This window comes from Phoca vitulina, unplaced genomic scaffold, assembly GCF_004348235.1.
Source record: "Phoca vitulina isolate PV1807 unplaced genomic scaffold, GSC_HSeal_1.0 scaffold81, whole genome shotgun sequence".
Lineage (NCBI taxonomy): Eukaryota > Metazoa > Chordata > Mammalia > Carnivora > Phocidae > Phoca > Phoca vitulina.
The window spans coordinates 889974-910168 of record NW_022589784.1 but is presented as its reverse complement, the minus strand read 5'-3'; the positions used below and the strand labels follow the sequence as shown (position 1 = coordinate 910168).

The window sequence follows — 20195 nt, the reverse complement described above, 5'->3', positions numbered from 1 at the left end:
CACGCAGGACACAGCGCCTGCTGCATGCACTCCTGGCCGCCTGAGTGACTGCTGTATGCACGTAGGACACAGCGCCTGCCGTACGCACTCCCTGCATAGCTCTTTTGCCTGGGACTCAGGGAATGAGGCCCGTCTGAGGGAAGGAGACTGTCCACTTGGGGAGCCCCTGAGCCAAGCCTGACTTACTCCTGACACCCCTCAGGCCCCAGGCTACAGCTACCACACAGTAGGTGCTCAGCAGAGGGTGCCTGCCCTTGCTGTCCCCACCGCCTCTCCTGCGACCCTTTCTCAGGCCCCGTCCAACCAGGATTAACCTCATCAAGGTCACTGACTGCCTCTGGCAATGCTGATCCCCCCCGCTCTCCTTCCTCCCTGAAGCCCAACATCCCTAGGCCTCTAGGACCCCACGCCCCCCTTCGCCTCCCCCATCCCAGGCCCCTGGTACGCAGGCCCTCATCTAACTCCATCCATACTCATGCCCCGTGATCTCACCCACGCCTGTAAACACCCCCATGTGTCAAGGACACCCACCTCTCTCCAGCCAGACAAAGCCCCTGCTCTCCCAGCCTCTTCTTGCTGGCCCACAGACATCTCACCCCAGACCCGTCCAGGAGCGACCTGTGGACGTGTTCTCCCATGCCTGCCCCCCCCCCCAGCCAGTGGGCACCTCCCTTCCCTGCAGCTCAGGCCAAGCTCCCGCCTCACCTCTTCCCACCGCCGCCCCCCATGGAACTCCTACATGCTCTGCTCCCGATCAGCTGAGAGCCCCCCGAGGCTCCTCACCTCCACCCGAAATGCCAGCACGGGGGCTCTCCCCCCAGGACGCCGCTGCCTCCTTGCTGCCTTCTTGGCCCCCACGGCAGCCAGGTGTGGCTTTTCCAAGACTAGAACACCCTCCCCCACCTCCAGGGCTCCCATCCCACGACCCCCCTCTGACCTCATCTCCGCCCCCCACCCTGACCTCCCGACTGTCCCTTGTTCTCTTATTCTCACCTCAGGGGCTGTGCACAGGCTGTCTCCTCCGCCCGCGCCACCCTCCTCCTTGTGGCAATCGCCTCTTCAGTGAGGGCCTTGCTGACCCCCAACCCCCTCTGCAGTGGGCCTGGGCTATTGCCTCTGGGTGTCCCGATCGAAACGCAGGATTCTGCACTCCCAGGGGGCCGCCTCCCTCAGCCTAGTTAGCTGGGTCGTTCACAGCCGTACCTGCACGTAGTAGGTGCTCAGTGAAGATTGCCTGCATAGATGGCATCGAGTCGACCTGCTCTGAGCTGCTCGGGCTGGCAGGCAGACAGAGCTGGACTGCTAAACCCCCCCCCCCGTGGTCAGGGCTGGACACCCCACAGTGGGCTTCCAGGAGGAGGGGGCAATCAAGCTGAGCCTGGGCTTGCCTATGACCAGAGGGGCAGTCCACTCATCGTCCCCTTGGTGTCCCCATCTCCTCAACCCACCCATCAGGGAACATCATGGGCAAGAGCAAGGAGCCAGGGGAGGGGGTGAGCAGAGGGCACCTACTGCTTGCTGCATGAGCAGGGGGAGGGGGCCGGCGCAGAAGCTAAGCTGGGAAAGGGTGGGGTGGCGGGGAGCCTTGGGGTAACTCGGCCCTTGCCAGCCCTCAAAAAGAGCTGAGGTCCCCTTGGAAGTGTCTTGCATACCCTCCTGGCCGCCTGAGTGACTCCCGTATACACAGCAGGACACAGTGCCTGTGTGGAGTGAAGTGAAGAACCCCACCGACCCCATTGCCTGGATGGGAAAACTAAAATCCTAGGGAGGGGGCCGCTGCCGCGCGGGAAACGGATCTTCTGGACCCGGGTCCGGCTCCAAAGCCGCAGCTCACAGCCCGCGGCCAGGCAGGGAGAGCGGAAGGCAGGGTGGGGCACGTCCTTTGGTGACAGCCGTGCCTGGGAATGCTCCTGGCAGGGCTGGAAGGGGGCTCTCCGCCCCCTACGCCTGGCCTCTGGAGCCGAGCTTCTCCCAGTGCGTTGGGGCCCTGCCCTGGGGGTGGCCGGGACCTGGAGTGGGAACCCCAGGATTGCAACCCAGGCGAGCGGGGTTCCTCAGTAGGATGACCTTGAGGGAGGGTTAGGAGGGAGGAGCAGGGGAGAGGGGTACTGACCGGGAAAGGGGACCCTCGCGGGGACGCGATCTGGGCGTCGGTGGAAAGGAGGCAGCGTCCAGGACTCCCGAAACCATGGCAGGGCCACCTCGGTTCTCGCACATTCCCTGGCCCTGAGCGCGACGCCCGGAATAGCAGCCCCGGGGTGGGGGGTAGAGGCGGTCAGTTCCCGCACGGCTCCCCCGCCCTGGGCTTTCCAAGGTCACCGGGATGTGTGCGCCGGAACACCAGGCCGCGGCTCCGGGGGACCGGGGCCCGCGCGGGGCAGTCCCCTGCCGTAGATACGCGCCGAGGCGCGCAACCGCCGCGCGAGGGCGCACGGGGCTGCCGCCCCTGCGGACCCCGGCCTGGGCGCGCCCTGGGAGGCCGGGTGGGAGGGGCTGCCCCTGGCTCCCCCCTCGCCCCTCCCCGCGGGCCCCGCCGCTTCCGCTCGTCCTGGGGCCGCCCGGGGAGCCAGGACGTGCCGCCTGGGCTCTACGTAGCCGGTAAGTCCCTCTTCCTATCCTCCCACTATCCCGGCTGGCTTCTCCTCCCTGTCCCAGGGCCCGGTCCGGCTAGGGGCTGGCCAGGCAGCAGTCCCCAGGGTGGGAGAAAGCTCATCCCCACTTCCTCCTGGGGAAACTGAGGCCTAAGAGGCGTGGCTTGCCCTGGGATCACACCTGCAGTCAGGAGTGCAGCCAGAACGAGGTGTGTCTTGCTCCTCCGGGACGGGTCTCTGGGGAGTAGAAAGATGGTGCTTCTAGCCCCTCAGTTCCCACCACTTAGACTCCCTCCCCTCAAGCTGGTGCTGAGTGTGTGTGGTGGGAGAGGGGGGGTCCGAAGGCCAAGCCCTCTGCCCCTATCTCAGCTCTCCAACCAACTTCTTCCCAGGCTGGCCAGGGTTCTGGGTTCAGAGAGGGGCAGAGACAGCTGCTACAGAGCTCTGGGCAGAGAAGGGGACCTGCCCAGGGGTCCCCAAGGTTCTCAGCACCTGGAGCCACCGGGGCCCCCAGCCCCTGATGCCCCAGGTGGGAATGTCAGAGCCAGGGCCTGAGAACCAGGGAAACTGGGGCTCAAGAGGGCCCAGAGGGTCCACTGGTACAGGACCAGTGCCCAGGACCTCGGGGCTGGACACCTCCAGCTTGTCCTTCGCATCCTTTGGGCTCTGCTGACCACCAGGCAGCCTGGCCGTGGCCTGAGAAAGGACTCACCAGGTGGCCACTTCCCTCCCCCTTTCTCCAGCAATGCCATGGTGATGAGGAGGGTGTGGATGGCGAGTGACTTCATCCTTCCCCTGACAGATGGGGAAACTGAGGCCTGGGGAGGGAAAGTCTGCCCCACCCCAATCCACTCACCTGAGGATGCCTCCCTCTTTCCTGCATCATTCTCATCAGTGGCCCCTTTACCTCTGCAGGCCGCCCTCAGTGGGGCCCACACCCTCTGCACATGAGGTCAGGAGTCGGCGACTGGACTGGGGCCAGGTCACCCCCCCCCCCCTTGTTATCCCTCAATCCAGGGGCTCCCTGCTGCCTCGGGTCTGGAAGCCGAGGTGGTCCTGGAGGCCCAGGGGCAGGCAGGGGGCTTCTGCCAGGGACTCGGGCCCTGACTCAGCCCCCAGCAGCAGCACCTCTGCAAAGTCCCTCCTAGAGCCCTGGTCCCCATGGCACAGATGGGGAAACTGAGGCCCGGGAAAGTGGAGTGGCTGGCCCTCGGTCACACAGGAAGGTAGAAACAATGGTGGGGTGAGTGGTTATGGGGCCCCAACCCTGGAGACAGCCATGCACTCTCCTGGAATGTTTCCTTCCTTAATCAGACACAGTTTTAGCACCTACTGTGTACATTCTAAGACAACACACAGTCAATAATAATACAAGCAGATAATTCTTTGAGCTCTCCCTCTCCACTGCCAGGCTCTGTGCCACCTGTCTTTCTTCCCTGATCCGATGGGCCCCTGAAATTTTCCTGTAACGGGGGCTCTGTTATTACCCCACTTTTCAGAGACAAGAACAGAGGCCCAGAGAGGTTAAATTACTGCCCCAAATCACACAGCCAATTGGGACAGAGCTGGGGTTCAGACCCTGGCCTGCTGGCACCCCCACTGCAGCGCCCTCCCTGCTCCCCCACACTCCGCCCCCTCCAGAACCTCCTTCTGCTGTGGACCCTCCTGAACTGTGGTTTAGGGGGCAGTGCTCAGGTAAGGGGGGACATGAGTCCAGGGAGCCAGCGGACTTAGGGAGCTGGCCAGTGGTCTGGGGGCCAGCGGGCTCCTCTCCATGCTGATGGTGCCTTTCTCTCCCCAAGTAGGGTCCAGGTGATTGGACCCCGTGGGGTTCCTGGAGCCGCTGTTCCAGCTCTTGTGGGCGGGGTCTCTCGGTGCGCAGCAGGCGCTGCTTCTGGTGAGGAGAAAGCTGGGGTTTGGCTGGGTGGGGTGGGGTAAGAGGGGGGTGTCTGCCCCCCCTCCCTGCCAGCCCGCCCCACTCCTGGCCGCACCCTCAGCCTGCCCACACATGCTGTGCCTTTTAATCCCACTGATCCAACTGGAATGTGGGTGGGGCTGACCAGGCCAAAGGTGGGGGGGGGGGCAGGCCAGCTCCAGAAAGAAGGTTACTGGGGGTCCTAACCACGCTCTGGCCATCTTGCTCCTTGTAGGTTTCCTGGGGGAGAGCCGTGCTGGGGAGACTCCCACGAGTACCGCCTCTGCCATTTGCCGGTAAGTTCTGTCTACCTCCAGACCCTTGGCTGGGCCTTGAAGACCTTCTGTTTCCCGGCTCACACCCCCAGATACCGTTGCCACCCTCCCAGGTTCTCTGGGCTCCCCTGGGGCTCTCCCAGCCTCGGACCTATCTTTGTCCTCAGGACTGTCCCCTAGGGGCCATTCCCTTCCGAGATCTCCAGTGTGCCCTCTACAATGGCCACCCTGTCCTGGGCACCCAGAAGACTTACCAGTGGGTGCCTTTCTATGGTGGTGAGTAGCCTTCCCTGCTGTTGGTCCAGAAGAGGCAGGGAGAAGGGGTTGCTAAGAAAGCAAGAAGACTGGAGGACTGCAAGGAGAAGAGAACATTAGCACTGGGGCTTTGAAGGATATATAGGAGTTGAAGTGACGGTGTGGGGGAGGGAGAGCAATGTGACCTGTGAAACAGGAGCAGAGGGAGGGGCAGGGTCTGTCCCGCTCAGGGTTGAACACCAGGCTGAGGATTTACTTGGAGCTGTATCCAGAGGCCAAGAGTTCTCAAACTTATCCCGGTAGCAGGAAATGTTGCCGCATTTAGCTGAAGGCAGCAAGTTACATAACTGTGTGCCCAGGGCAGCGCGCCTCCAGATTTAAAGGAAACAGGCAGCTTTAGACCCTAGAGTGGAAGCAGATACAGATAGGGAGAACATTCCATCTGTCGACCTCATTGGGTTTTTTTGAGGGGGAGGTTGAGGTTTTTTCCCCTAAGAATTAGAGGAAATTTGCCGTGATCCCACCCCCGCAGAGGCCCACCAAGGCCAGTGTGCCAGGCTCAGGGGGGTGGGAGCCAGGAGGAGCAGGGATCAGGGCTATGTGGGCTTGTGCCTGCGATCGGACTTCCCATTCTGCCCCACTGCCAGGCAGAGGGGGAAACTGAGTCCTGGGGAGGGCCAGTGACACACCCAGGCTGTGCAGAATTCCGTCAGCACTGAACGCTTTTTATTGGGCACATGCTGGGTGCAGGGCCCAAGTGCTGTGTGACCTCTGCCACGGCTGTACCCCAGAGCCTGGAACAGTGTTGGGAAAGTAGTGGGTGCTCTGTCAGTGTTTGCGGAACTAAAGAATGAATGAAGAATGGGTAAGGATGTTAGCAATGGATAACGTGTAGGGACTCCCTAATGTGAGAGCTTAACCTGAATGAATGAAAGCATGCGCGCACGCGTGTACGCAGGCCCAGGATACTTGCCTGGACAGTCCCCGGGAGCGGGGGGCAGAATGCTTAGGTTCCAGCCCTGGCTCTGCCTCAACCTCCATGTGTGGCTTTGGCCGAGTCTCCGGGCCTCATCTGCCTGAGGGGGAGGAGGCTGGAACTCCGACAGAGGTACCCCACTGGCCCCACAATTCCTCCCGCCCCCAGCGCCCAACCAGTGCGATCTCAACTGTCTGGCCGAGGGCCACGCCTTCTACCACAGCTTCGGCCGCGTCCTGGATGGCACCCCCTGCAGCCCGGGGACCCAGGGGCTCTGCGTGGCTGGCCGCTGCCTCGTAAGGCCTCGCGGGACCCCGCAAAGCCCCGTCCGTCTCACACCCGGGGCCGGGACCTCAGACCCCAACCCTTTCCGTCCTCGGTCCCACCCTCTCCCCTAAGCCCCGCCCCCACATGTACCATCCCCTCCCCACGTCCCGCCCACCACTAGGTTCCACCGCAGCCTCTTCCCTCCAGAGCCCGCCCCTTTACTCGTGGGTCCCGCCCCCCAGGACGGTCCCGCCCCCCAGGACGGTCCGGGGCAGGGGGCTGTCGGTGAAGCCGCGCCGGTCCTCCCCGCCCCTGTAGAGCGCCGGCTGTGACGGTTTGCTGGGCTCGGACGCCCGCGAAGACCACTGCGGCCGCTGCGGCGGCACCAACGAGTCGTGCCTTTTGGTGCAGCGCGTGTTCCGAGACTCCGGTGACTGCCCTCTCCGTCCTCCCTGCTAACCCAGAGCGGGCCCTTTAACGAGCCTCGGGCCCGGAAGCGAAGTCGCGAGCTGATTGGGCAGTCTGTGGCCCAGCCCCCCTCTCGCTCTTCATTCTGATTGGTTATCGCCAGGTGGCCCAGCCCTCCTAGGAACAGATGGGTTTCTAACTCTTTCCCTGCTGCACTTAATCGAGAATAATCCTCCTAACTCCAAAGTTAACCGATCGTTTGGGGGTTACCAGGACCCCTGGTATCTCTTACCGCAGTATCTCATTTAATCCTCAAATCGTCCCTCAAATACCCTCCCACCTGCGCCCCAACACCCTCCTTTCCTCCCGTCCAGGTGCCTTCGCTGGGTACTGGAACGTGACCCTGATCCCCGAGGGCGCCAGACACATCCGTGTAGCCCACCGGAGCCGCAACCACCTGGGTATCGCGGGGTCCGAGGGGGGAGGCACCCTGCTGGCCGCCTGGGAGCAGCCGGGGAGCCTGAGGCCGGGGGAGGAGGACGCCGGGGTCGGGAGGCTGGACGGGCCGGTCCCGGAGCCCGGGCTCACCTTTCCCTTGCAGCGCTGATAGGGGGCGACGGGCGCTACGTGCTCAACGGGAACTGGGCGGTCAGCCCACCCGGGACCTACGAGGCGGCGGGAACCCGTGTGGTCTACACCCGCGCTGCAGGGCCAGAGGAGACGCTGAGCGCGGCTGGGCCCACGTCCCAAGACCTGCTCCTGCAGGTGCGGGCCAACCTCTGCAGGGGGCAGCTGGGCGGTGAGGCGGGGGGGCAGACGTCGGGATGGTTGGGTTACAGGAGGGGGCGGGAGGCAGGGGTCGGAGAGGGGAAGCTGGGCCATCAGGTCCGAGCGGCTCCCGAGGTGTGACACCCCTCCAGGTCCTCCTGCAGGAGCCCAACCCCGGCATCGCGTTCGAGTTCTGGCTCCCGCGGGAGCGCTACGGGCCCTTCCAGGCACAGGCGCAGGCCCTGGGCTGGTCCCTGCGGCAGCAGCAGCCTCGGGAGGTGGAACCGCAGGCCCCCGAGCTCCCTGCAGCCCCGGCTCCCAGTGCCCCGCGCACCCCGAGCCCGGCCCCAGGTGAGGCGGGCATGGCCAGGGTGGAGCAAGCAGGGAGGGGAGGCCTGTGCCCCTTACTGTGTCACCCCCACAGACCCCTGCGGACGCTGCCCTGACACCCGAGGTCGCGCCCACCGGGTGCTGTACTATTGTCGAGGCGACTTCGGTGAGAGACTCCGAACCCCAGCCCTTACCTGGCTCCTAACTGACCCGAGCCTGACCCCTGACCTGCTGACCCTCCCCTGCGGTCCGACTTTACCTCTGACTCTTTGACCTGACGCCCACTGGACTCCTTCTGACCCTTTGCCCTAATCGGACCTTTGACCTCTTATTGATCCCTGACCTCACCTGACCCCCGCCCCTCCCCCATCCCCAGTCCCCAGGGACCTCCAGTGGCCCCCATCTGACCCCAGTTCCTTTTTCTGGCAATGGGGTGCGTGTGGATGGGTCCCAGGGTAGAGCATCCAGCCAGCCTCCACGCGGTCCTGCTTGCAGTGTTCAGGGCCCGAGTGCTGAGCCGCCTGCACCAGGCCCAGGAGACGCGCTATGAGGTTCAAGTGCAGCTCATCTACAAGAACCGCTCGCCACTGCGGGCCCTCGAGTACGTGTGGGCACTGGGTCGCTGCCCCTGCCCCCGGCTGGACCTCCACCGTGAGTATCTGCTGGCCGTCCAGCGCCTTATCAGCCCGGACGGCACTCAAGACCGACTACTGCTGCCCCACACGGGCTATGCCCGGGCCTGGAGCCCCGCTGAGGACAGCCGTGTGCGCCTGGCCGCCCGCCACTGCCCCGTCTGAGCCCTTCGACGAGGCCCTTGCCACGTGCAGCAAGAAAGACATGCCGGACCAGGCTCAAACTCAGCATATTTCCCCTCTTGCCCTGGCTTCCAGTGAGCTTAGAAATATCTCCCATCCACAGCTATGTGACTTCCCATCACACGTGCTTAGACGGCCCTGCACACGGTCAGATCCACTGCCATGAGCAGGAGCCAGTGGTGAGGATGCACTGAATAGACCCGAACTCATTTCCTCTCTCACTCTGGCTGCCAGGAAACTTGTAGATATTTTACACTTTGAAACTTTGTGTCTGCTTTTATCCCCTTTGCCTCACACTCACTTTCTTAGAGACGCTGTCACGAACAAGCAAGGCCCAAAGGAAGACATTGTAATGTATCCGTTTCCCCTCTTGCCCTTGCTACCAGGAAGCTCATTGCTGTTTAACGACCTGACACCATGTGCTCTCTCTTCTCACGGACACACATAGGCTGCATGTATTCAAAGACGCTCTAACAAACAGGCACGCTCCCCAGAAGATACACCTAACCAGATACTGTAATGTACCCACTTCTCCTCTTGCCTGGCTACCATAAGTCCAGAGATAATCTGGAGAGCCTCAGCAATTCTGGCTGGTTTCTTTCTTTTGTTCCTTCCTTCTTTCTCTCTTTCTTAATTTCTTTCTTAAAGTTTTTATTTTTTAAAGTAGCCTCTACACCCATCGTGGGGTCTGAACCCACAACCTGGAGATCAAGAGTCGCACACTCCACGGACTGAGCCAGCCGGGCACCCCTGGCTGGGTTTCTTTCAGGCAACTCTGCTATCCATCCCTTGTTTATTCCTATGTAACTTTTACAAGCACTTTTTAAAAACAAGGGCCCCCAAGTTAAGGATACTTGGCCGCAGGGATCCCAGGATGTGCTGGTAGTTGGACTCGCATTCATGCTGTCACAGTGTGTGCACCCCAGCCCTCAACCTTCTCCTGGTCCAGTGCCCCCTCCCATGCCCCCTTGGGGGCCACACTTTCCTGGCATGCCATCCAGGGCCGCTCCCCAGCAGAGGAGGCTGGTCGCAGCTCTCAGCCTGTCCCCTACGCTCTGGAGATCTGCTACTCATATATTCTGGAGCCTCGGTCATGTGTGATTTGGGGGTACCTGGTGGGTGTCATTCAGCAAACCTTCTCCTTGGGGATCCCTGGAAGAGCCACCCTTTTACCTTCCCTCCCTGATGGGATGGCTCATGCTGTCATTTGGTACCATCCGTGGTTGTGCTTTTCTCTAGGACAAGGGACGCTCAACTGGGGGGTCTCAGGTTCAGCCCCCTGACCTCCTTGCAGGTGACCCACGGGCAGACCCTGCCCCTCCCTGGCCTCAGTTTCCCCATCTGCGGGTCCCCTTTCAGCCCCTCGCAGCTCTGAGCATGGGAACCACGCTCCTTGGACTGCGCCCCCAGTCCCTCCGCCCCCAGCCTCTGCGTCCAGGCCTAGCCCTGTCCTCCAGCACGAGTGCTGAAGGTGGGGCATCCCTCCAGTCCCTCCGCGGAAAATGGGGCACAGTTCTGGAGGAGGTGTGGGGCCTGGGCGCCCCCTGGTGGCAGGATGGGAAAGGAAGGGATTCAAGGCCCCTGGAGTTGCCTGCAGCCCCCAGGGGCCCCATGCCGGTGCCCCTCACTGGCGCCCACTTCTCTCCTGGATGCTTGCCACCTCCTTCCGCACTCCAGCCTCCGTACACGGCACCCACGCCCAGGGCCCCTCCATGCCTGTCAGTCCTGCCAGCACCTCTTAGCCCACGGGTGCCCCCTCTGCCTCCCTGCTGTCGTGGGGTATGTCGGGGAGTGGGGGATCCATGGGGCGGCCCTGTCCCGGGCTCCCAAACCAGCTGGCCCAGCCGGCGAGGAGAGGCCAGCGTGGGGCGCACTCTGGCGGACGGGATGGCAGTGGCCCCACGAGCGGGGACCCCATGTCTTCACTGCCCCCTCCTCTGCACGGCAACATTGTTTCCAGGGACCATCGTGTAACAACCACAGCGGACATGCTCTTGATTTCGGATTTGCTCTTTAGCTTTAAAACGAACACTTGAACAATTAAAAGAGAGAGGAAGATGTTGCAATTCTAAAGACGTTCAAGTCCGGCCCAGGGATGAAAACTACAGGTGGTCACGTAGAGTGACAGGAGCGGGCTGCCGGAGCTGTCTCCCTCTCTACCGTCACTGGCTCTCAGTTCTTACTGGTTACCGTGTCCCCTCGGGAATGGGCAATGCCCGTTTGGGTTAGAGGCTGAAATGTCGCCCGAAGGGGCACGGGGCGGGGGGGGGTGGTGGTGGCAGTAAGGACCGTCCACCTGCGGCCAGCTCCCTTGGCCGAGGCCTGGGGAGGTCACAGCTGCGAATTCTCTGGACCCACTTCCCTCAGGAGGAGGTGTTTAGTCAAGGAGAAAGGACAAAAGCAGGCAAGTTTGAAACGCGTCCTGTTAGTAAGAGGATGATAACCGCGACTATTTCATTGGTTCCCCCGAAAGGTTTTCCCCACAACATTGCAGGAGGCTGGCTCTGGGCTTCCCATGCTTTTCTTACTATTTTTAATTCTCTGCAGCCAGCAGCCCCCTACTGCCTGCCCGGGGCCCGCTCTCCCTTCCTTCTGACCCTGAGCTAGGACGCGGTCCCGACAGCTGCGGAGAGCCTCCGGGCTGTCCCACAGCCCCCCGGGGTTACGTGCGGGCCATGCGGGGTAGCCACCGCGGAGTACAGCTGGGCCGCGCTGCTCCAGGTGAAGCGGGCCTCATTGTGGCAGGCTGAACACATAGCCAGGTCCTAACCTCCAGAACCTGTGAATGGGACCTTATTTGGAAAAAAGGTCTTTGCAGATGCAATTAAGAGTCTCAAGATGAGATCATCCTGGATTATCCAGGTGGGACCTAAACCCAGTGACAGGTGTCCTCATAAGACAGACAGAGGAGACAGCCGCGTGGCTACGGAGGCGACTCTGGAGGGACACGGCTACAAGCCCGAGGAGGCCTGGAGCTGCCAGGAGCTGGAACAGGTGAAGGACCTTCCCCCTGGAGGCTGCGGAGGGAGCTTGGTCCCGCCAGGCCCTGACCTCCGGCTTCTGGCCTCCAGAATGTGGGAGAATAAATCTCTAGTTTTAAGCCTCCCATGTGTGGTCATTTGCATCAGCCTCCCCAGGATACTCGAATGCTCACCCTGCAATCTCTGACAGGTGTGTGCCCAAGGAAACAAGAGCTCTGCTCACCAAAGGCCAGTTCTAGAATGTTCCTAGCAGCTTTCGTCACAATAACCACAAACTGGAAACCACTCCAACCAACAGTGGAATGGTGTACATAAACTGAGTGAAATACTGTCCATCACCACCCAAAACCAGTCTGGATCACTCCTGCAGCAGGGTGGTGAATCTGACCGCCACGGCTCTGAGTCACACAGGCAAGGGCAGGACACAGCGGAGTCGAGACGTAAGTGATGCGCACGGACAGCGTAAATGGAGTCAGGACGGGGGCCACCGTTGGGCGTGGCAAGTGACTGGGAGGGGCTGGCCGTGTTGCGTCACCAGCTCTGAGTTGCTGGTTACACTTTTCTGTATGTTTAAATTAAAAACAAAATAGGGGCGCCTGGGTGGCTCAGTCAGTTGAGCGTCTGCCTTCAGTTCAGGTCATGATCTCAGGGTCCTGGGATCGAGCCCCACATCCCCCACACTCGTGCGCTCACTCACACTCTCTCTCTCTCTGCTCTTTCTCTCAAATAAATAAATAAAATCTTAAAACAACAACAACAAACAAGTCTGAGGGGCTAAAGGTCCTGTTTCCACCTGGTAAGACAGGTGTGTCCTCCCACCTGTGCTCCCTGGTGGGCTGACCCCTGGTGGTCTGGGGAAAATCTTTGAAGGGACACAGCTAGAGCCCATTTTCCTGCCCCCTTGGATGGCAGGGGTCAATGCCAGGTGCAGAGCAAGCCTGGTACCTCCTTGTCCATCCCTGGACTATGGCCACACCACATTCTTCAAACAGCTGGGCCAGCAATAAGCAGATTCCCAGATCCCTGTCCCCCACACCCATTTGGACTTCTCAGCAGGGCGGTGGGGGGGGAGGGAGGCTCAGTAATGATTACGCTCGGTCCCTCCCTTGCTCCCTGCAAAGACTGCATCCCCAAGCAAAGGCAAAGTCCTCACCACGCCTTCCAGGTATCTGCGAGGTCAGCCTCACCCCATTCACCTCCTCTCTCCCCTTCACTCATTCAGCTCCAGCCACACTGGCCACTGCACTCTTCCTCTAACCTGCCAGGCACAGTCCTGCCCCAGGGCCTTTGCATGTGCTTTTCTCTCTGCCCGGACCATGTTTGCCCTGGCTTTCACAAGACCCATGCCCTCTGACCTGACTTTCCTATCTCCTTCAGGCCTCTCCTCAAATGTCACTTTCATAGACAGGTCTTTCTCCGACTGTTCCTGAAATTGCCACCCCACCCAACTCCCCGCTGCATCCCCGCCCCCAACAACATTCACCTCCCTCTGACATATATATTTATCATGCTGTTGTCACCTCCCCAAGTCCTTAGGAGCAGAGATTTTTCTCTCTCTGGGCCATTATGTACCCTTGACTGTTGCAACAGGGCCTGGCATACAGTAGGTGCTCAATATTTGTTGAATGAGCAAATAAACGAATTGGACCAGTTGCTCACCAGCAACTCTCAGTGCTCCCTCCTCCTTCGCTGGCATTCTCAAGGATGAGGACACAGGCTGCGGGCAGGTGGCTGCACTGGGCTGCCTCCTTTGGGGGAACCTTGTCTTGGATGAATGGGGCCACCACCAGTGGCAGACAGTGACGTGTCAATGGACTGTGGGACGCGGCACAGACACCTACAGTGTCTCCAAACATCGTCCAATGTCCCCGGGGCACGATTACCCGGGGGCGCCTGGGGGCTCAGTTGGTTAAGTGTCCCGCTCTTGACTTTGGCTCAGGTGGTGATCTCGGAGTCGTGCTCAGGGGGGAGTCTGCTTGAGATTCTCTCCCTCTCCCTCTGCCCCTCCCCCTGCTCATGCGCGATCTCCCTCTCTCTCTCAAACAAATCAATCTTAAAAAAAAAAAAAAAAGAAGTCATGATCACCCAGAATCTTGGAGAAGCAGCCCTTGGGTGGGAGGGGCAGACCGAGGCGTACACTGCGGGTCCCCAGGTCCTTCCTCACTGTGGCTGCAGATGCCCGGCTAGGGACTTGTCTTGGGGTGATGGGAGGTGCCTCAGGGTTAGAGCCCCTCTTGGGGGTGGGCTGAGACTCAGGACTGACAGACACAGTGACAACCCACAGGCCTTAAGGCAGAACTCCAGGGTGTGGGTCCTGCGCTCCAGGTCCTGCCCCACCCCCAGCTGAGACCACCTTCTTGCTCAGCTCCCCCCACACTCCCCTGCCAGCTTCCAATGCAGACTCTGCTTCCAGGAACCTGACCTCCAATGGGGGGGGGGGGGGGTGTTCTATTTTGTCAACATACTGCTGGATTGAGTTTGCTCTTTTTACATCTGTCTCCGTGCAACAGGCTTGGGTCTCTGCCTGGTTTTATGATCGGGGCCATGCTGGTGTCTAAAGAGAGACCAACTGCGGGCTGCTAGTGGCACTCTTCCCCCTCCTCCCCACTTCCACGAACCCACTCCGATGGCAACCGCCAGGCCCCCCACCTTTGCTGAAGGCTTCCTCGGCCCCCGTGCTGCTTGCAGGGGACACAGGCTGGAACGAATGGCCACTGCCCACCCCCCCCAGGGACCAGCCGGATGGCGGGCAGGAGAGGTCTCCGGTGTGAAGGCGACACTGGTTCCCAGAGCCTCCATGGGATGGGGCTCCAGGTGCCCACAGCAGCTAGGGGTTTGGCAACACCCAAGCTTAGCTTCCTTCCTCCCCCCATCTCACAGCCCCCCACCGACCGGAGCTGCCCGGGATGCCCTCCCAAGAAAGGACTTGTACTCCGATTCTCTCTCCCGGTCTGCTTTGGGAGCCTTCTCGGCCACAAGGCAAGACCTCAGGCGAGTGGGGTGGCTCTCTGGCCTCAGCTTCCTCGAGTGTAGAGTGGGGCCACACCGCATCCGCTCCTGATCAGAGGAGACAGCCCACAAAGGCCTGGCCCGGGGCTCCCCCGGGGACACGCGGCCAGACAAAGCTCGTTCAGGTGAGCTTTATTGAGTGCTCACTAGCAGGCCAGGTGTTTCAGCCTCCAGCCGTGCTGCGGGCACCGGAGCCCGTGCCTGGGGTGGGCCCAGCTGCAGGTGACCTCCGTGGTCGACTCGGAGCTGTACTCCAGAGAGGACTCGGACTGGCAGGGGACAGGCAGCCCAGCACCCGAGCTGCCACCGTTGGGCTGCGCCGGGGACCCCCTCTCCTGCTGTCCCCTGGACTCGGAGGCCTTGGGGGCCGGGTCCTCGGGCCCATCCGAGGTTTTGCTAGGGGGCTGCGTGGGGATGGTGGCACCGCTGGGGGACTGCACGATGTGGGGGGCCTGGCCGGAGGAGGCGCTGGGGCGCAGCATGGCGGAGCCTGAGGACTCACGGGCTGGCTGGGGTCGGCCCGAGGAGGTGACGGACGACCGGGCTTGCTGCTGGCCGGCAGCCGGGAGGGGCTGGTTGGAGGAGCTGTCTTGGGGCCGAGGTGGGCCCCGGGACTTGCCAGGCAGCTGGGAGGCGCTGGTCGGGGAGCGCAGCGGGGACTGGCCCAAGGTGGTGCGTGAGGAGCTCCCAGGGGCTGGCTTGCTGGGCGACGAGGGACTGGTGGAGGGCTCCACCCGGGAGTAAGCCGAGGAATCCGTGGAGGACTTGGGCTGTGATGTGCCCCCCACCTCGCCAGCCGACGGCTGTTTGTGGAGGTGGGGCGTGGCTTTCACTTGTCCTTCTGGAGCTCGGTCATGCTTGCTTTGTCTGCAAAGAGACAGCCGTGGGGGTGAGGCGGGCCTGCATGCACCTGCGGGCCCCGGCGGGGAGCAGGGCGGCGGGGACCGAGGCCGTCCTCCCCTCCTCCACGGGGACAGCTAGCTACACTATAGGCCATCTGGCACACGCACAGGCCCTACCTCCCAGGGGTGGGGGCTACGTACGGTCAGCTCCAAGGGCCGCTGTGGGGGTGACGAGAGCCCGGCCGCGGGCCAGGGTCTGCAGGACTGGTTCCCCGAAAGCAAATGTAGGAGAGAGAGGCTGACAGTGAGGGGGTGGAGACCAGACAGAGGCCAGGCAGGGTGAGGAGGGAGGGGGGCAGCAGTGAAAGCGAGCAGGGGCTGGTGGGCTGGGACACAGGCAGACCGAGGCTGGGACAGACGGACAGCCCCGCGCCCAGTGAGCACACACCGTCCCGGGTTATTCCGGCTGCCACGTCCAGAGCTCGCCCGCTGAAGTCCCTCACGACGCTGTCCACGGCCTCGTGATGCTTTAGAAACAGTGGCCGAATGGCGCGATGATACAGCATGTGAGCCCCGTTCCAAGGCCCGGGAATCATGCAGAACAACAGGAAGGCGCACTGTGGGCACGGGGCAGGAGTTACACTCTGTCCCTCGGGGACGAGCCTGGGCCACCCCATCAGACACCCCTTGGGACGGGCCTACGTCCTCAGAGAAGGTGAGTCTCCCCTTTGCACCCCGGGGGGCAGGACAGTCCCATGCGTGTCCCGAGGGGCACCCACCTTGCCCGCGTAGTAGAAAGGGAACCAGGATAGGAGTAGATCGCTGAAGAACTCGGCCAGCCCGAACAGGCCGTACACCACCCAGTACGTGAGCCACACAGTGTCGTCTTCTTTGCTTGGGCTCTCGATTGCTTTGATTCTGGGGGGAGGCGGGCAGAGTCATGGGCTGCCCAGAGCGCCCAGACGCCCCCCACCCGGACAGCCGGCAGGCACTCACGAAGCATACGCTGGGTACACAAAGCCGATCACATTGCACAGTAGAGACGCCCCGAAGCCGAAGAGAAGATACAGGCTTAGTAGAGTGGCGGCTCCTGCGGAAGAGAGCGTGTGGGCAGGACGGCACCCTCCGAGCCAGACCGTGGCGCCCCAGGCCGCCTCCTGGCCTGCCAGACACAGTCTGCAACAACCACTGCCCCAGAAGCCTCGGGGACCCCTCCAGCACCTGGACGACCCCCGCCGCGGCCCTCAGCCCCATGTTTTGTGTCTGTAACCAGTTAACCGGTCGGTCTCCCCCCAACCTCTGGACTGTGAGCTCCTCAAGGGCAGGCAGGGACCTTGGCCCTCATAGGTAGAGTAGCTGCCCAGTAAACGTTTGTTGAATGAATACGTGACCATCTGCAATTGTAACTGCTTACTCCAGGTCCTATGGGAGAGGGAGGGCACAAGGGACCAGCGTTTAAATGTAAGTGATGGGAGAAAAACCTAAAAGAAAGGCCATTCTGACATTAAGGCTTGACTCCCAGTGAGCAGAGAAAGGCAACATTTGTAACTTTGATCTCAATGGAGTTTTTCATCCTCACCCCTGCAGACAAGCCATGCGGGATCATCTTCTGTGGGGGTGTCCTGGGCGCTGGGGGGGGGGAGCTGAGCAGCATCCTCGGCCCCACCCTGTCGATGCCAGGAGCACCCCCAGTCGTGACAACCACCCATGTCATGTCCCCAGACACTGCCCAGGGTCCTGAGGGGGACTGCATGGCCCCGTGTGAGGACCCTTGTCAGTGCGAGACAGCTAAGAGCAGTAGAGTCCCCCAGACCCAGGAGAGCCCTCTGCTGTTCCATCTACCACGTGACACCAAGCAAGTCTCTCTCTGCTTGGAGCCTCAGTTTCCCCATCTGTCAGTGGGATGGTAATGGCCCTGCCTCCTAAGGTTGCTGTGGGGATGGCTAAATACCACTCCACAGAGGGGCTCCTCCTGTCTACACGTTTACTGAGCACCTTCTAGGCATGCAAACACATTCCCAGGGATGAGGGCTCCAAGAAAACATTGTTGGGGGAGGCGGGGAGTCAGGAGCGCGAGCCACTCTGAAAGCATTAATGGTAAATACTGCATTTATTAAGTGCTTCTTGTGTGCAGGTCCCTTCACTTCCCCACTGTAGCTCATTCAATGGCCAGAACAACATGGGAACCCGGGGAGTGAGGCCCAAGGTCACTCACAGAGCATTTTACAGCCTCCAGCCTCCTCCCCCAGCCTGTTATCTGCAGAGATAGAGGTCACTTGTGTACCCAAGGGCACAGTCACCCCCACCCTTCCCTCCACCTGCATTAGTCTTTGTGCCTAGGGCCTGGGGTCAGGAGAGGGAGGGGAGCCTCCCCAGTTGGCCCTAGGAGGTCACTGCCTCCTCTGGGTTTCCTCCTTTGTTATCTGGGCTGGGGATTTGGTCGTTTGGAGCAGCTGGGGCCCAAGAGTTCCCACATCTGGGCAAGGGGGAAATTGCTAGTTGGGGAGGAGTGGCTTTCCTAGGGCACCTCCCCCCTCAATCCCTATTCCTGCAGCCTCAGCAATGGGCGGATGACCTTGGACATGGGGGGAGGGCACAGCCCCAGAGATCAACAACAGATGGGGCTTGGGGGGGGAGGTGGGTAGGGAGGGGTGGATGCTCCAGACAGGGCAGGTGGTGGAGGCAGCCTCCCTCAAAGCCTCTGACTCTCTAGGCCTCAGTTTCCTCCCTGTGACTCCCAGCCTCCCCACAGGCCCCTCCCCAGTGCTCTATGACCTAAATTTCCTGCCCACGGGTACCAGGGCTGTGGAAAATCAGCAGAGAAGTCAGGACCTGCTCCCAGGGGGCAGGTTCCTGGCTGAGCTGACATGGTTGGGCACAGGAGGACTGGGGGAATAAATGTGGGCCTTCCTCGGGCTGCCAGCCATGGGAGTACCCCCACTGGGGGGGAAAGGGAGGAAAGAGGACTCCCAGGATCTGCACACAGAAGGTGCTCCAAATACATGCCCCTGTCCTTGCCCAAAGCCCCCTGCCAGGTCTGGACAAAGTGTCCCTGAGATCCCTTCCAGGGGGCTTCCTGGGAGAGGTGGCAGCCCTGATGGGCCTGGAACACAGAAAAAGAGGGGAGGAAGGTATTTAAGGAGTGCTTACTAGACAGTTTGGGAGGGTGGTGGGGGCCAGCCAAGGTCATTGAGGAAGAAAGAGGAGGCACTACTGGGATGGAGTAGCGGGACGATCGATCAGGCTCCATCCCAGGATGATCCCTCACAGTCAGGAGTAGCTGGACCGCCTCTCTGTGGTCCCCCACCCAATATTTCTCCAACTTCACCGCAGCAGTCAAACAACCCAATTCAACTACTCACGAAGTGGGCCAAAGCCATGGGGGAGTAGAGGGAGAGGGCAGGCTAAGGGGAGGGTACTCGCAGGAAAACAGAGGGAAGAGGGATGGGAGTGACCCTTCCCCTCCTGGCCTGGAGCATCTCCCTCGACAAAATGGTAAGATCTCTACGCTTGCTTCCAGGCTGGGCTCCATGTGGGACGGGGATGTGGCAAGACTCCCAGGGCACTGGCTGCCTACCCGCGGCCCTCTCCTCCCGCAGAGCGACCAGAACAACTGGAAGAACCCAACTTCGGCCTGGCGGTCACCCAGGGCCACCAGGGAAGGGGCAGCGACGGCCTCCAGACCCGAGGACGGGAATGGAGGTAATGCAGGGGCCGAGAGAGGGGGTGGCACTCGCCCTAGATCGCACGGCGGGGGCAGGCGAGAGCCTGCAGGCAGACGCGAAGTCCTGGTCCACGACCCTTCCCCAGAATCTCCGTCTCCCTGCTGGACAGTGGGGTGCACCCCGCCGTCCGAGCCCGGACCCCGCAGAAGGCGCCGGCCGGAAAGGGTCAGGTCCGGGACCCGGGTGCCCCAGAGCCTCAATATGCCCGTCGGCGAAATGGGGCAGCAGTCCCGAGCGCCCCGGACGGCTCACCCGCGGCCAAGTACCGCTTGTCGACACCTGTCTTGGCTTCGAGAGCCCCTAGCGCTTCGGTGGCCAAGTTCCTCTGTTCCAGAAAGCGCTCGAAGCGCTGGCGCAGGCCGTCCATGGCACCGGCGGGCCCGGGGCTGGCAGCCCGAGCTCGACCGCTGCCCTGCGCACCTGCCCCGCAGCGCGCGTGCCGCCTTCCCCAGGCGCGAGCAGCTCGGCTCCGCCCCCGGGCTGGTCTCCGCCCCCAGGCTGGTCTCCGCCCCCGAGCTGGTCTCCGCCCCCTGCCCCCCGCTCCGGCCAATGGGAGGGCAGGGCGGACAAAGGAGGTGGGGCCTGCCCCGTCTCCCCCGCCGCATTGCCCTCTGGCGGGCCGCGGCCGCCTCAGCCGCGACTCCGGGCGAAGGGGGCGGGGCGCGGAGGACAAGGGTGCGGATTGGTGGAGCGGGGGCGGGACGTAGCGGATTGGAGGGGCGGGGTCATGGCCGGGGATTATTGACTGAGCTGTTGTGGGGGCGGAGCTGGTGGGAGGACCCGAAGAAAAACCAGAGATGATTGGCGAGAACAGGGGAGGGGCGGGGCTGATCATAAAGGAGGAGGGACAGAATCTCAGGGCAGGGGGATGGGATGGAGCTAAATCCAGGAGGCGGGACTTACTCGGAAGAACAAGTCCGGTTGGACCGGGCAGGAGGCAGGGCTGATTCAAGAGGGAGGGGTGTGCAGGAAAGTGGGCGGGCCCAAATAAAGGGGCGGGGCCAGGGCTAGCAGCCGAGAATCCGCTCCTTTTGGTCG

At 61.9% G+C, this 20195-nt stretch overlaps 3 protein-coding genes and 1 long non-coding RNA gene across 6 annotated transcripts in view; 1 reads left to right on the top strand and 3 right to left on the bottom strand.

Moving 5' to 3' along the window:
- LOC116625805 overlaps nt 1-2459 on the bottom strand; it is a 20185-nt gene extending 17726 nt beyond the window's left edge. The window contains exons 1-2 of the long non-coding RNA XR_004298131.1: nt 2114-2459; nt 994-1203 (exon numbers count right to left, since the gene is read on the bottom strand). This is a non-coding gene — a long non-coding RNA (uncharacterized LOC116625805). The remainder of the gene's footprint in view (nt 1-993; nt 1204-2113) is intronic.
- Nucleotides 2456-9260, top strand: ADAMTSL5 (ADAMTS like 5). Of its 2 annotated transcripts, none has more exons than XM_032394685.1 (13): nt 2456-2598; nt 3507-3817; nt 4091-4286; nt 4397-4488; nt 4742-4802; nt 4949-5057; nt 6181-6308; nt 6598-6709; nt 7062-7148; nt 7289-7452; nt 7620-7806; nt 7880-7951; nt 8281-9260. In XM_032394685.1, exons 2-13 carry the CDS (start codon nt 3753-3755, stop codon nt 8580-8582), a joined length of 1575 nt encoding a protein of 524 aa, XP_032250576.1. In that variant the 5' UTR covers nt 2456-2598; nt 3507-3752; the 3' UTR covers nt 8583-9260. The 2 variants fall into 2 exon arrangements, with proteins under 2 accessions (XP_032250576.1, XP_032250574.1); XM_032394683.1 differs by having other exon boundaries at nt 7608-7806.
- A 5452-nt stretch (nt 9261-14712) lies between these two features.
- Nucleotides 14713-15402, bottom strand: LOC116625825. Its single transcript, XM_032394711.1, has one exon. It carries the CDS (start codon nt 15070-15072, stop codon nt 14737-14739), a length of 336 nt encoding a protein of 111 aa, XP_032250602.1. The 5' UTR covers nt 15073-15402; the 3' UTR covers nt 14713-14736.
- On the bottom strand, nt 14713-19619 carry REEP6 (receptor accessory protein 6). 2 transcript variants are annotated; one of them, XM_032394709.1, is made up of 6 exons: nt 19410-19619; nt 16429-16522; nt 16212-16350; nt 15881-16049; nt 15634-15696; nt 14713-15457 (listed from the first exon to the last, which is right to left on the bottom strand). In XM_032394709.1, exons 1-6 carry the CDS (start codon nt 19522-19524, stop codon nt 15420-15422), a joined length of 618 nt encoding a protein of 205 aa, XP_032250600.1. In that variant the 5' UTR covers nt 19525-19619; the 3' UTR covers nt 14713-15419. The 2 variants fall into 2 exon arrangements, with proteins under 2 accessions (XP_032250600.1, XP_032250601.1); XM_032394710.1 differs by lacking the exon at nt 15634-15696.
- Between the last annotated feature and the right edge of the window lie 576 nt (nt 19620-20195).

What these genes read in the sequence shown, in the direction of transcription:
- ADAMTSL5 (XM_032394683.1), top strand. Translation starts at nt 3,753, where the DNA reads ATGGCACAGATGGGGAAACTGAGGCCCGGGAAAGTGGAGTGGCTGGCC. An exon ending in GTGGGTGCCTTTCTATGGTG is followed by an intron (nt 5,058 to 6,180) that starts GTGAGTAGCCTT and finishes TCCCGCCCCCAG; the next exon opens with CGCCCAACCAGTGCGATCTC. An exon ending in GCGTGGCTGGCCGCTGCCTC is followed by an intron (nt 6,309 to 6,597) that starts GTAAGGCCTCGC and finishes CCGCCCCTGTAG; the next exon opens with AGCGCCGGCTGTGACGGTTT.
- LOC116625825 (XM_032394711.1), bottom strand. Translation starts at nt 15,072, where the DNA reads ATGCTGCGCCCCAGCGCCTCCTCCGGCCAGGCCCCCCACATCGTGCAG.
- REEP6 (XM_032394709.1), bottom strand. Translation starts at nt 19,524, where the DNA reads ATGGACGGCCTGCGCCAGCGCTTCGAGCGCTTTCTGGAACAGAGGAAC. An exon ending in CAAGCGGTACTTGGCCGCGG is followed by an intron (nt 16,523 to 19,409) that starts GTGAGCCGTCCG and finishes TCTCTTCCGCAG; the next exon opens with GAGCCGCCACTCTACTAAGC. An exon ending in CTTTCTACTACGCGGGCAAG is followed by an intron (nt 16,050 to 16,211) that starts GTGGGTGCCCCT and finishes CCGTGCCCACAG; the next exon opens with TGCGCCTTCCTGTTGTTCTG.